Genomic DNA, 15,738 nt, shown 5'->3' on the forward strand with positions numbered 1-15,738 from the left:
TCAAATGTATTTGTGTAATTCTGTTGACAGCCTTAGTCCTGGCACTGTGCAGTATATATATTTAATAAGAGATGTGTTTTGGGAAGAGGATAATATGTCACATACCTCCTGATAGTCTTCAAAATGGATTTTTTCTGAAGTTATTTGAAGTTTTGACCCTATGCTAATGTCTCATTTAACTGTTTACCTTTAGTAAGATTTTATTGCCTGAATCAAAGTAATTTAGGGTAACCAACCAAGCCAGGCTGTTTATTCTGCATTCATTTCACGTGGTTTCTGCCAGCTGGAGCTTCCCAGCCATTTGAATCCATGTGAATCTCAGGGATCCTTGGAGGCAACTGTAGTAGGGTTCTTTTGTCAGTCTTATTTCTGCAGGAGTTTCAGATGCAGCACTGCAGGTTTGGGAGGGAGGTTATATTTGTGCAAGTACAGACCACCAGACTTGGGGAATTAATCATAAACATTAGCCTTGTATTTGGTGAATGATCCATAATTTGAAGCTGCAGTGCACTTAGAAAGGTCATTGACGCTGCTGAAGTGCTCTGTTCCCTCTGGAAGAAGACAGTAAATGGCAATGAAAAATGCATGTTATGTAAGTGTGTACACAAACTGGAGAGCACCTGTCCTCATCAAACCTTCAGGATTTATATTTGGAAAACTGCAAAGGTGTGATAGCTGGAATAATTTCTGTGGTTTCATTTAAAATTGACTGCAGGCAAGTTATGGTGCTGCCCTTCACGTTCCCACCCATCACTCAGGGATGCCTTGATGGGCCTCTGTTGTGAGGCATAAATGCAGCACAAAACTGTTGTGGGAGTTGTTTTAAGAGTTTTTTCCCTGTGAAAGAATTTTTTATCTGCCCTTGGAAGGTGCTAAGAGCTGAGGTGTGTGGGCACAGGTCAAACACATGGCAAAAGTCCACCCTAAACCTCAGAAACGTTGTCTCAATCTGTGTGTGGCAGAAATGTGGTTTGTGTGGTCTTAATTGGGTCTTATTACTGCTAGTAAATTAAAGAGGAAGAATATTAATCCAGTCCCCATTTTTTAGTGTGTATAAGGGACAAGACTCTTTACCACTATTTGACTGACAATATTGACTCAGTCTGATCGTATTCCTTGTCTGTTCAAATGTTAAAGGCAGGTGGAGGAATCTGTCTGGAAACTGCACTGCTTCCTAGGCTTAGGAAAACAGCTCAGAGCTTTGCAGTGGCAGAACATTTGCCTAAATCCCTTTTTTTTTTTCTTTTTTTCTTTATTTTTCCTCTGTAATACTCTGTTGTCTGAAATGAATCGGAATATCTGGATATCTGAATGGGTCTTTGAATTCTTGCCCTCCAGTTGTAATTCAGTTTAGGACTAGTGACAGATCCGTGTCAAGGAATTTTACAATGAAACATCAGTTGAGAGTGCCGTGGTTCCACTGGGGCTGGCACAGCTCCAGCATAATTCCAGGGAGAGAGGAATTATCTCTGCCTTCCTCTTGGTGGGTGTTTCATCTTTTAGTGCCTCCCCATCTTACATTACGCTTGTGTAGCTTTGGTTTATAACATGAACACCCTGAGGTGGGTTGTAAATTTGACCCTAAGAAGGATTTCAGACTTTGCTTGTGTTCTCACCTTTGTCCTTTTGTCCCTCAACTCTGTCAGGTGTCCGTGTCTGTAGCTGTGTTGTGCCATACAACAGTCTCTTGGGTTTTCCAGTAAGATTTCAGAGGGAAGCAGTCATAGATTTGACATTGAGATAAGATTATCATAGTTGTGGGATATACATTATTTTTATTAACTTTATTTCCTGGTAAAGGTGAGCTTCCTTCTTTTATTTAAAAAAAAAAAGCAAAACCAAAACTAAGAAGTATCCATCTCTAAACGTGAGGAGGACATCTGACAGTTCATTGTTTTAAATCTTGTCTGTGTTATAAAGCAAATATGAAAAAAAAGAAAAAGGAATTGTCAGACCACCTCTGCAAGAAGTGGTACTGCCAACCCCACCTCTGATATGTAATTAGCTTTTGTGGTGCAATTTGTCTGTAAATAGTCCTCCTAAGCTGAATCTTATTGTAGGATGTGTCAGCCCAGGATTTAATACATTTTAATGCAAAACAAAACTGAATTCCTGATGTAGAAATATAAAGGTCAGAGATTCGTAATGCAAAGTGTTACCACATTTTATTTAGGAATCAAATAGCTAAAATTACCCTGCTGGTTTTTAAAAGGTTAACCTGTCTGCATATACCTTAAAAAAAAAAAATCAACAATAATTAGCTGCAAAATCTCATATGCATAATGCTCTTTTCCTAACCTAAATTTGAATTCATCTCTGTGGGTGATGCTTTTTACAGTAGAATAAAAAGCCTGATGTAGATTCTTCTAGACAGATTTAACCCAGTCCAGAAGTAATTTTTTGGGTTCTCCAGAGAACTCTGTGTTGCTTTCATTGCATTCTTACCACATTGCCTCCCCTCACCTTGCAAGTGTAAAGGGAAGCCTTGTCTCTGAAAGCTGAAGTCCCATCACAGTCACTTCCAGGCTCCAAGGACTGTGCCATTAGGATTTTGCAGGGTGGTTAGAAAAGAGCACTTTGAATCTGCTTGAAGTGCAGGAGAAATACAAGGATGTGTTTCTGAGCATTTGAAGGGTGGGAGCAGCTCCGTGACTTGGATTTCTGGGGGTATCCCATCCCCATGGGATAGAAAGGCTCCAGGACCTGCTTCCCTCCAGCCCTGGGAGCTGGAAGGCTCTGCCTTTCACAGGTGATTGTGTTTCCAGTGGGAGATGTTCTCACTCAGCACACCAAGGTCTCTCATCAGGGAGGGTGAGGGGAGACATCACCATCCACAAGTTTGGACTTCTGCTTGCAGCAAGTACCAAATTCAGCATGAAGCAAACACCAGGGACTCCATAACTCCTGGGACTACTTCAAGTTGTTAATCAGAGAAAAAACCCTCCAGTGCCTGTGGACTCCTGTGGCAGTGGGAGCCTGGAGGGGTCTTCTGGCCACAGAAAAAACCCTGAGTACCCAACTCAGCGGGAACAGAAACCCTTGCTTGAGATGGGATGCTGACCCACAGGGAGAGGCTGCAGCCCCCAGACATTATCTCATCTCCAGAGCCTGCTCATGCCCACAGGAAATCAGTGGGACTGACCATTCCCAGTGAGATCCCAGCAGCTGTTTCAGGGGAAAAAAATCAGCGATGAGCTCAAATTCGAAATATAAAGGTGAACTGCCACCCTTCATGCAGTGCTGGGGAGAAAGGGGACTGACCTCTTTTCTTGAGGACAAGAGCAATAAAAAATATTTACCTCAGAAACCAAAAGGGTCATCTAACAGTTCATCCTGCTAAGTCTTGCTTAGTTACAAAGTGAACATATAATATGGTCTTATAATAAGGAGTGTCAGGCTGTCTTGGCAATAGCTGGTACTGCCAACCCACCTCTAGGATGTAATTGCCTTTGGAAGCTTAATGTGTAAGTATTTCTGCTGGATTGAATTGTATGGAGTGTCAAGACAGTGTGAGACCAGGATTTGAAGCATTTTGCATGTCAAATAAAATTGAATCACGATAAAGTTTGCAGACTTGAAGTCAGTTTCGAAACCAGAATCTCAAGTTTCCCAGGGAGGCAGAAGTAGTTTGTGTCCTTGGAAAAAGATGTTACCTGCTGTTCTTTCCCCTGAGCGTGAATTTTTCCGTGGCAAATGAGGTTGCAGTCAGCTGTCACTTGTTATACAGAAACAGACTTTATTTTCTGGAAATCATATTGCAAAGTGTGTTGTGGTTCGTGGCATTTGGGCTCCTCATGCACCTCCCTTTTTTCTTCAGTGAGGCCATCAATCTGCTCTGCTGAATGAGTGTAGGAGTGTCACTGGGTGCAATTCACTGTCTCTCTGTAGTATTTAAGACTTTCAGTGCCATCCTGCTTCTGAAAACAGCTCACACTATAAAAACCAGCCAGACTGCTGGTGAAGTCTGTAAAACCTTCTCAGCATCATGCTGAGGAATGCAACAGCACTGGGCTTTTCTTCCTGGCAAATACTTGAAGATTCCAAACACATCACCAGCAGACAGAAATATTCTAGGGAAATCCCACTCAGAACATGCTGTTTTTTATGACAAAAATACAGGGTTTGAGGTGAGACCAAGCAGAGCCTTTGCAGTCCTCTGGATGGGAAGGTGTGTCAGTAACTCAGCAGTGAACACCACCCTGGAATGTTACCATTGACCCAGCAGGTACAGCAGGATTGCTTCTGTTAACTCTGAATAGAATCCAGCTTGGTCTGTGTTGAACTTATGAGATCAACAGAAATAATATTATTATAAACTTTAGCCATAAAGTAAACGAAATCTGACTGAAAAGTGAGCTGTGTGAACAGCATCACCTTGATAGCTTCTTGATCTGTTCATTTCCTTTTCACAGCCCCCCATAAAGTAGACCCAGGCTTTCTGAAAATTTATTTTGACCTCTTGCCCAAAATAAAAGTCTGGAAATAGGATTAAATGTTATCACCAGGGTAAATCAGGGAGTCCTTACAATAAGCCTTTGGGAATGACCAGGTTGACTACAGGTTCCCATTTGGGTCGTGCCAGAGGGCAGGAATCTCAAGGCTCACGTTCTTTTCCATTGTCTTCCAGTATTACAAGAAGAATTCCTTATAAAAGCTTAGTGTTGCAAGAGGCTGGGGCTTTTCTGGAAGTGGGAGTTTGCTATGAAGTCTGTCAGTAGTTTTCTTCTGCCGAAACAATTCCTTGTCAAATGTGATGATCACATTTGAAAGATTCTTTTAGGGCTGGGAAGGACAGAATTAGAGGTCTCTGAGTTGCAGAGCAGGAAAAGTTTCCAGTGCTTTCATTTTTCAGGCTTTGTATCAGCTGATTATTTTTGCTGGTAATTGCAGACTGAAAAGTGTGTGATTTCTCATGTTTATTATTGTAGCTGTTCAGACTTTAGGAGGAAACTCTTTTTTTGGTGAATGAGTGTTGTCATCTACCCTTTTTTTTCTTGTGACATTCTGATACGGGGAAACTTTAATTCAAGAAGACAAATAACAAAATCCAGACTGGCAGAACATCTGCTTTGACAACACTCCAAGCAGGATGGCAGGGCAGTGTCATCTTTACCTATTTATTATTGCAGAGTTTGTCTTTTCTCTGCCTTGCAACTTTGATTTCACTGTAGCATTTAATCTTGGCTTTTCAAATCTTTTGCATGGGAAAGGTATATATAATTGGCTTCTCCTGAGACTGCTGGCATATTTTTGGACAATTTTGTGTCATTGATCTGATCAGGCATTATTAACTCAAATGAGTGAAGTTGCCTATCAGAAGTTCTGTGGCAGCAATTAAAATTCAGATGGTTTGCAATGTATGAAGGTGCCAATTCCCTTGCAGATGGTGACCAGCCTCTGTCTCCAAGATTTGCTCTTTCTTGCCTTCAGCATCTAATAGACCATTAAAATCGCATCCATGTTTTAATATATGCAACTAAATGTCTTTTAGATGGTAAAACTTCATAACTACAAGTGTAGGTCAGTGTGCAGTCTGTGACTTGAAAGTCAAAGTCTGTCTAATAAAGTAACTCTCCCTCCCTTCCCACCACAAACATTTACTTATTTATTCATTCGTTTTTCTGCAAATATGCGTTGTGGCATGATCTTTACCAGGAAAAGGGATCTGTGGGAGCATGTATTTATGCCAGCATTCAAAAGAGATGCTGAGCTATAAACATTTCCACTAGAGAAATAGCTGAGCCCCAAAATTAAATGCATATGTCAGAATATCCTTCCTTGACTTGCTCTGACACTGAACATAAACTCTTCATGTGAGCGTTAGCACAAAGCACTAAACTTCTGGAAAGCAAAATCTGCATGTAAGTATTTCTATATGGTTTTATGTTATTTTTGGCTGATTGCTGGCATGCTCCTATTCTTTCTGATCACAGAATGCACAAGAGGTGATGGGCCACATGCTGTAGGGCCCACTCTCTGACAGTTGTTCAGCAGACATAAACCAGTGTACTCCAGTTTCCCACATGAAACATATCTCCAAGACTCAATTTCTTTTTTTCTTTTTTTCTTTTTTTTTTTTTTATTAAGAGATGACTTCTGCAAAGAGCAAGACCCCTGTTATTTCTATCTGAGGCCAAGCTGTCTCTTGCCATGCCTTCTGTCAACTTTTATCCCAGTAAGATTGCCAGTTCTTCTGAGCAGAGTAGCCCAGGTGTTAATCTGATACCTTGTCATTTGTTTTATATCACCTGGAATTGAATTTTGAAACTATTACTCATGCTGTGTGTGTGCTGGGATCATTTCTGGAATAATGTGCTATTCAGCATGAGTAATGGTGTTGGAATTTGGCATCTTCTTGGGAGCAAGAACGTGTCTTGTGCTTTCCCTCTTTTGTTGTGGATAGTGAAACAAAGAATAGTGTTTCCTGTCATAGACCCAAACAAATAGGATTATTCATCACAATCTATACAGGACATCATGGGAGACACTTAAAGGACTGAGGCCCAAAGTTTTAACGTGTTTAAGGCCTTCTATATAAATGTTTTAAATAATTAAATGCCATTTATTTTTATGCATCTCTAATGGCACTTTTATCATTCAGAAATTGTCTGTTCCCCGGGGTTTTCACAAATATGAAATATTCAAAAGATTAATTTTGCATTTCAGGAGAACTTCATTTGACTTTGTACATCAGAGTTTTCCAATGCTGATCTATAAGCAAACATCTTGAGGTGGTATAGGCAGAGTAAATACTTAGAAAATAATTCTATATATTGCAGTGGCGGTGAATTGACGGTTAAGTGATACTCATTTCATTTTGAATGGCAGTTTAGATTTAAGTGCCTGGGAGTTCATACGTGCACATACTAGAGTTTGTATCAGATACATGGGACATTAAATAAAAGAGGTCTGTATTTCCACGTGTGACACCATTTCAATGGTAGTAGCATTACCTGATCCTCACCAGATGAGAGCACAGTCCCAAGGTTTGCCCATAACTTCATGGACATGAATCAGATGTTAGAAACTCTCACTTATTGCATTTCTGAGACACATATAAGAAAGAACCACATGAGATGTTAAAGAGCTGGTAATTCCATTAATTTAAATTATCTTGATGTATCTGATTAGCCGTGCTTTTGATGTAGTTTCTGGATGCTCTCCTTGCTGAATGAATATCTCTTTAGATAAGCACTAAAAAGGCACAGATTCTTCCTATCCTCCTCCTTCCACTGTGGTGATGTATGTTTGGAATAGAACACCACTGATTTTCTCATTGTGACTGGTCGTGTCCTTCCAGAAATCTGAGCAACAATAAGATCAAGGAGATCCGAGAAGGCACGTTTGATGGAGCCTCAGGAGTGCAGGAACTGATTCTGACGGAGAACCAGCTGGAATCAGTGCACGGGCGGATGTTCAGAGGCCTCACAGGGCTCAAGACCTTGTAAGTGCAAAGATGTGTCTTTGTTCCTTTCTGAGTGCAGTGGGAGTGCCCAAGGTTAGTGATTCCTGCTAAAATATCTGCTACTAGACCACAAGTGCTACTGCTGGGTCTTATAGCATGGTTATGAAGCCTTCAGTATATTCCTAGCTCTGGGCAGGTTTGAGATTTATCTGCTATTTCTGTAAAATAAAGAGATTTTCAAGAATTTTGAGCAGCAAAATGAAGGTGAACCTGGCGTGTGCTAAATCTGTGCACTTGTGATCATTGAATGCTTCTGTAATTTTGTTATTTCCTGTGGAAACAAGGCACGTGGGAATGTGTTCTCTCTCGTAGTCCATCCTCCCACTCCTCCTCCACCCAAATTGGAATTGTTGATCTGCTTTTAAAAAACCTCATAGTGGAATAGGAGCTGACAAAGGTAGTGGGCACTCACTCTGAAGTGAAAAGTACCCCTCTTGCATAGTCTGCCCTGCTCTAGAAAGCAAGCACTTGACTAAGTGAGGGCTGTCAGTAAATAGACTCTAGGAATCAAAATGCAATTAAAATCTGCAATTTATTCATTAGCCACAAATGCTTCTTAAGTTGCAAGGTATGGCACAATTACTTCAGCCCTTACTCAAGCATAAAAAGAAATTCAAGTTTCATTTCAAGGACTTTGGTCTGTAATGACAAATATGGAACTTTGGCTGTTCCTTTAACATTTTTTTTTTGGTTACAGCCATCTGTTCTTTAATTTAATGTATGCACTTTACTAAGGGATTTGAAAATACTGCCCACAGATATTAAATTAATTTTTATATCATAAAGCAGCCCGTGGCAATGCTCCTAAACAAAATTCAGCATTTTTTAATAAAAAGATACTTAACATTCAAGCTATCCTGCTGACCTGACCTACATTTCCCCCAGCTGATAAAGCAGTCTAAATATACACAGCATGATATGAGGATCTGTGAGTATAAGTTTTCTTTCAGGAAGGGCACACAGTGCATGGTGAACCGTGATATGAAACCAAAGAGTTTGGCTTGAGGGGCATATGTTGCTATCCATTAATTGACTTTCTTTCAGCATTAGAATAGTAATCTTTTGCAAAGGGTCCGTATTCATAAGGGTCAAGGTCCAGCTTTTAAAAGACTGTATGTTCCTGAAATGTAATAAATCACTGTGCAAACCATTTTGGTGTCCAAATTTGGCCTTCCCGTCTTGCAGCTCTACGTTACCTACAGAGCTGGGGAAATGTTTCCTACTGCCAGCGAGCCACTGAGAGCCTTGCTTCCCTCATTTACTGCCCTGTTCATGGCAGAGCTCGTGGTCTTGACCTGGCTTTCAGACAGCTCAGTACTCCACGTGTAAGCTGTGTGTCTCTGTGTCCTGTGAGTCTTTCCTGACACAGTTTCACCCCAGCTGCAATCCCAAAATTTCTGAGACCGTGGTGCCTCTGATGGAAGCTGCACAGAGAGCAGTAACACAACAGCAACATCGTGTTCAGCCCTCAAGCCTGATGGCACTGAATTTCTTCCCAGCCATGTTTAATCTCTGTTTGGTGTTTTTCAGGTATTACTGATGTAGCATTTAAATGCCCAATGGCAGATACCAATCTGAAATTTAAATCCAGACTCCTCAGGGAGCCTGAATTTTCATTGTCCACTGCATGAATTTGATACCAAGATGTTTAACCCTCCTCAATTTGGAGGATCAATTCACTGGAACAGCAGCGTGAGCTGCATGTATTTTGTGGATTTTTGCTTTAATTACTAAATAATATTTCACCTACGTAGGAAAATCACAACAGTGCAGTGGTGTTTACAGACCCAGATATTGATTGGCACACAGTGTAACAAATACACACGAGCCTTTTTTGCAATGGAGTGAAACAAGATACTCCAGTCTTTCAGATTAATTGGGCTCTGTCGTGGAGTTCATTGTTACCATAACAACTCCGAGAGATGTCTCTTCCAAAACACAGCACTGATTCATCTGGTACAAGCACTGAGCAAAAATCATTTTATAGGATGATTACTGTTTTTCATCTTCTCAATTAATGATGATAATGACATTTCAGAGCTTGTGCTACGTCTGGGAATCTTTCCTAAGCTATTCCTTGATTTCTGCTGAGGATGCCGTTCCCTTCCATACTCTTGCAGTGTGGATTACAAAAAACATCCATGATGGTAGCAGAAGTAATGCAACTAGTATTGTTACTGTCACACACTTCTGGCAGTCTTTCTCAATTGAATTCTGAAATATGTCCTGACTTATGATTATCCTGACTCTGATATTTACTAAATTGAGCCTTTAATTTTTGTTCCAAGTTTGTCACTAGTTATAATTGTAATAACATACTGCATTCAGATGTGGATCTCCCCATCAGCTTCTAATGTGGTGTGGAAGAGATGTGTTTTAAATTCACGAGACCATGTTTACATGAATCTAGCCCTCCTCTGGCTGGGTTCTCCTTCAGCAATCAATAAAAACAGAGTGCTTTCCAAAGCATCTGTTGATGCCCTTGGTAAAGGACCTCCTATCCTGCAATTATACCCCCTCCCAGTGGTTCTTAATTCCCTGTTTTAATCCTTGCAGGATGCTGAGGAGCAACTCTATCAGCTGTATAAACAACGACACCTTTGCTGGCCTGAGCTCAGTGAGGCTCCTTTCTCTGTATGACAATCACATCAGCACTATCACCCCTGGAGCCTTCAGCACACTGGTCTCCTTGTCTACAATGTAAGTCATCTTTTTATGGTACAAACATGCCATGGTGCTGTTACCCTGTGCTTTCCTTTTGAAAAGACAACCTTTCAGCTTATATCAAAAACCTTGTTCAGGGAAAGAAAACTCTGTCCCGGGTTGGGGGGATACAAGGTGTGATTTAGAAAAACATTTGAATTGCTTCAGCTGGAGTGGCTGACAACGCTTGGAGGCTGGCAGCCTCAGGCAGGATGACTGTGGGTTTTGCTGTGTCCTAGCCCAGTGCAATGTGCTGCAGAAGTTCACATGAAACAACCTCTGCAGATTCAGAAGGATGTAGCTTATCATGCACTTCAGCTCCCTGAAGCTGCTTTAGTTTCAGTAGAATCTGATTTTGTGAGAACAGCTTTCTTGGATTTCAGTTAAATTAGCTAAATATCAGAAGAAATCTACTAGCTAATGCCTGGATTTTCAGAACAAGTGAAGAACACAGAACAGTCAAGTCTTACTGAATGTGAATTTGAAAATCCCAACCTGAGCTTTCTGTTAATTCTCTTACACTTCTCATTCCTCCTTTGGAGGAATGTTTCTTACATACTTTTAAATGCTTTTTGTAGTGTGAACATTTTAATAAAGTGCAGACTGATAGCTATGGAAAGAAAGTCTGCCCTTTGTTTCCAGCTGTGAGTGGGGACCCTGGTGTTGCTGTTAATGGAAGTTGTCTGTCCTGAAAATACAGCCTGATTGTCCAGTCAAAATAAACTAGTGGTGCTATTGCATTTCAGGTTTGGAAAACATTCTCCATCATGTTTGGGGGAAGAAAGAAGTGTTGAATCTCAGCTGCTTTGTTGCTCACACTTTCGTTTTGTTGTTATAACTTTTCACCAGAAAATCAGTTATCGTTTTGGCATTAGCTCCGTGCAGCATAAGGAACACAGACTTTTCATCCATTTACATTCTGTGATCCCAAAAGTCTCCTTGAAATTGATGGACAAAAAGAGAAAAACAACCAGATTGTTTTTACTGACTGTTTTCAAGTCAGTGGTCAAGGCAAGGGGTAGTTGCTGAAAGCTTGTTCTCACTGTGCTGCAGTTGTACAGTGGTCTCTGTGCCTCCTTCCATGATTCCTTTTGTACTTGGGACTCTATGAGTCAGTCTATAAAGCCTTGCATAGAATTGTGTTTGTCATGTTTTGTTAATAACCTATTTTCTTATTTTTTCAGCTGTGGAAAAGAGATTATTGCACTTTCTAGCAAGAGCAATTAAAGCTGCTGCTAATTAGAATGCATTGCTTTGGCACTGACTTGTAATCCTGTTGGTTCCTGGCTGTGTCTTGATGAAAAAGTTTGTTCTTTGCCACATTTTCGTTCTGTGTTTGATCCACAGACAGAAGAGGTGTGCTTTTGGCTTCCTTAGGCATTGGTTTAAGGCTATAGTGATTTTTCACATATAAATGCAAAATTCAGCTGTGTTCATTTCCCACCAGTTGTAGGTGGATATATTAGATGACAACACTGCTTGAAGTTTGATAGTATGACTGCTTTTCCTGTTCAACCCACACTCTGGGAGTTAATTGGGTATTGTAATGGCTTTATTTTTACATCTATTAATATGAGCCAAAAATTCATGCAAAATTCCATTTCCATTTTTATATTGGCATACTTACAGCACTAAAAAATATTGCTCCTTTTGTTCTTACTCTTTGTGACTCAGCCTCATTGATATTCTCAAAACACGGACAACTCTGACAATAATACCCTGACTAATGCTTTCCAATAGGGGAAGAACATCTATTTTGTAAGTTATTGATAAAAAATAGCAGGTTTTTATTTTTTATTAGTCAAACTAGCTACTGTAACATCTTAATTTGAAGTGTGCTTGGACTTGTGCATTCAGAGAGTGCAGTCAGGTCTTTCAGTCCTTACACAGCCAAGTGGACATATTTGCAAGCAGAACTGGTTTTCCATGGATTATTATTCTAATAGCTGCATGGAGCTAATGCCAGAATGATAACTGGTTCATCAGAATAACATGCCACTATTCTAGTATAAACTTAATCTGAATTCCAGAATATATTTCCAGCCTAACTTCAAAAAAAACATCCAGATGTGTTTCAGCATGTTTTTTTAACAGGTCACTAGAATCCATTTAAATAGTTAATATTCTATGGCTTCTTTGCAATTTTGAAGAGACACTTGTAGTAGGATATGCATATTTCATTCCTCAAGACTTCTATTTCCCCTTGATTTTAAAAATATGTGTGTGTCCTTGAGTAAACACTCCTGAATTTACTGATAGTACAACATCTCTTCTAGAAGTTTGATTGCTATATTTCTGTTTAAGTGGTTAAATCCCCATCTTGTGTGTAGGAACTCTGATTATTAATGATGAATTTTTACATCAGTTTGTCTGCCCAACATTACTGTTGGTGATTTGAGAACTCCACTTGAATAGCCAGATTGGACAGTAAAGCTTTTGCATATAATCAGCCTTTCCAGACCTTACATTTCAAGCCAGGTAGGGAATCTCTTTTCCCATGTGATACTTTGAAAAGAGTCTTGATCTTACATTTTAATCAAAAGTCGCATCACAGATTTGCCATGGAAAGAGCATTTATGTATAGACATGTACACTGCATTAAAGCAAAAAAATCACTGCTCTGCAGTTGGAAAAGCATAGAATTTAGATGTGGCAAAAGTAGCAGGAGGACGTGTGCAATTGCTGACAAGATAAATTTGTCCTTTTTGCCCAGAGTTATTTGAATTTCAGAATGGTAGATTTGCTTATTTGTTAATTTTATATGTAGCAACCCATTTATTTCTTTCTTATTTCCTAAGGAAAGCATAATCCAAATTCTAACCTAGGGATTTAATGAATTTGGTCATATGTTAACCTGTGTTTGCCAAGAAGAAAATGAGGGTTTGTGGATAGTTACTGCTGCTCAGCAGCATATCAAATCAAAGCAGTCTCTCCTCTCTAGACAGGGATAATTACTATTTTTGGAGCATTTTCTCAATTAAATGATGGAATGTTTCTGAAGCTTTTTGATATGTGTCAGTAAGATGCTCTCTAGATGTGCAAAATGTCCTTTACAACCCAGAGCTGCTGGCTTTCCAGAAAGCTGACTATACACACCTGCTGTTTGTTTCCAGTGCTGGATTATTTAATTCTGGGGATTTGTGTCACTGAGGTGGTTCTGTGAACACGATCCCACTCCCTTCCACCAGTGGAACAAACGGCCTTTGAAGCGTTGGCTCCCTCAGCGTTGGCGGTTCAGGCGTTTGGTTTGAGCACTCCGTTCATGCCAAAGTATATCAGCGTGGAAAATACACAAGGCATCCTGCATGTGGTCCCATTATGGATTAGAGAAAAAGGAAAACAATTCAGAAGGAAAGCAGCTAGAATTAGAGTCGTGCTTTCAGGGCTTTTCTGCACCTCCTGTCTGAAAGCTCCCGTGTAACCTCTTGGTTCTCTCTCCTCTCTGCAGCAGGTTTGAATCCTACTCAGCATGGAGCAGGTTGAGTTTTGTTATTGTTGAACATTATACTGAGTTTTCTGCTTCCCCAAGCTCTCCTTCTCCACAATGTCCAACAGCCTGTGCTAGATCCACGTGTGATTACAGCCCAGAGCTCCAGGCCAGCACTGATTGAAATGGGCTGCTCTGCAGTGCCAAGAGCAGCTGTAAATCATATTGTGGCTCTGTGAAGTTGGCCTAGAACCTATAGAATTTAGGAGTTGGTTTGGGTTTGTTTTCTCGCTGCCACACCTCAATTGAGCCATATGTTTTTGTCTTCAGCACTCTTGTTTTCTGAAGGAATTGCTTGGCTGAAATCCTAGTGTGATTTTGACTTCATCTTTAGGTTTGTGAAAGTGTGTTGCAAGTGAAGAGTCCTCAGCTACTGCACCTGCATTTGAAGTACCTGTTTCTTGGGCCTTAAAATTTCTTGACTTGAAAGAAATTCTTGATTTAAAGAAATTTCATTATCATCTTTCTTTCTGTACTACCAAAATAATAACTCTCTGACATACTCACACATGACGTGCAAATTCCATCAGTGTGAGTTTAGATACCTCATTTTCCATACAGGGGCTCTGACAGCTCATTTTTCTTCAGTGAGGCAACCTCAGACTGAGGCTATTTGTTCTCCCTGTCTCTGTACATAACATAGGCAGCTTCCTCTTTTTTACAACTGAAACATTAAGTACTTTGTTTTATAAATATATCTATAGATATATAAAAATTACAATCCTAGTCCTAGTATAAAACCTGCATAGAACTTCCCTGATCTGAAGGATACAGGAGGGATCTCACAGAAACAGATGGCAGGGAAGAGCCTGGACTTGGAGCCCCTCATCCTTGTGTAGTTATTTCAGTATTTCTGTATGTTCATGTGTAATGCAGTCGTGTCTTGTTCCCCTGCAGTAATTTGCTGGCTAACTCCTTTAACTGTAACTGCCATTTGGCCTGGCTGGGAAAATGGTTGAGGAAGAAGAGAATTGTCAGTGGAAATCCACGCTGCTTGAAACCCTTTTTCTTAAAGGATATTCCAATCCAAGATGTAGATGTCCAGGACTTCACCTGTGATGGTAAGAAAATCCAATTTAATTTGGCATTTGTGATGATGTTGGCAGCTCTGTGTGAGAATGTCCCTTCATATCAAATAGTACTGCAGGAAAAACATTTCAGTTTAGTGATGAGCAAGACAGCCACCTAGAGATGATCATTGTTCTCTATCAGGAGTTTATTTTTAGTCTTGGTTTCCAGTTAGTGAATTTATACTATCTGCACCTAAATATAAAAATGAATTTATTGTAGATAAATTTTCTGCTTTGTCTAGTCCTATGTATAAACCTGGGCCTTCCTTCCACTTCCTTATTTATACACTTAGTTAACACTCTCTGAAGTGACAATGGTGCTTGCTTGGCAAGTCTTTTGGTTTTGGATACTGTTCAGGGTCACCAGTAACAGGTATGAATGCAGGGAATTAAAAAACTTAGATATTATTTGAAATGATGCAGTGATGCTTAATACTTTGTTGGGTCTATATTTAAAGGAAAATATCCTGACATTTCTTTCATTCTCCAGGTAGTTTTTTTGACTTCTGATCAAGCATATTTTAGAGAAAATAGTAAGGAGAATATTGCCTGATGACTGCACTGCTAACTTGGCTTGTAGCATGTTAAGACCAGATAGGCTGGAGTTGCAGTTAGTCATAGCTCTAGAGAGACCATAAGAGTGATAGAAGTTTCTTACTAAGAGTAAAAATTAATTCCTATCCTAGTTGAACAATCTGGCAACAGCCCCAGGTACTTGAGCTCAAAGCTCAAGGGACCCAAGTTCAGTCATTAAAGAGTAATTTACTTTTAGTTTGGAAGGGGGGGAAAAAAAAAAAAATCCTGGTCCCCAAAATGACATTTCACAGTTGTGAGGAAAAAAAAAACAATTCCTCGTGCCCAAGATGTGATGATTCCACACTTGGGATCTTTCTCTGTCATTCAGTCACTCAGAGCCGTGGGGAATGGAAGGCAGGTGGTGGCAGGGTGTGAAATGCAGAACACAGGGGAAAATTAAATGGGCTGAACAAGCATGCTCTTTCTGCAGGTTTATG

General features: G+C 40.1%; 1 protein-coding gene across 2 annotated transcripts in view; it reads left to right on the forward strand.

Moving 5' to 3' along the window:
* Positions 1-15,738, forward strand: part of SLIT3 (slit guidance ligand 3) — a 472,700-nt gene that overhangs the window by 361,917 nt on the left and 95,045 nt on the right. For both annotated transcript variants that reach the window (XM_050312542.1, XM_050312543.1), the window contains 3 exons: positions 7,301-7,444; positions 10,022-10,165; positions 14,553-14,716. In XM_050312542.1, coding sequence (XP_050168499.1) covers positions 7,301-7,444; positions 10,022-10,165; positions 14,553-14,716 — 452 coding nt within the window. The remainder of the gene's footprint in view (positions 1-7,300; positions 7,445-10,021; positions 10,166-14,552; positions 14,717-15,738) is intronic.

The sequence above is a fragment of the Myiozetetes cayanensis genome, unplaced genomic scaffold (assembly GCF_022539395.1).
Source record: "Myiozetetes cayanensis isolate MyiCay16 unplaced genomic scaffold, myiCay2020 scf17, whole genome shotgun sequence".
In the NCBI taxonomy this organism is placed as follows: Eukaryota; Metazoa; Chordata; class Aves; order Passeriformes; family Tyrannidae; genus Myiozetetes; species Myiozetetes cayanensis.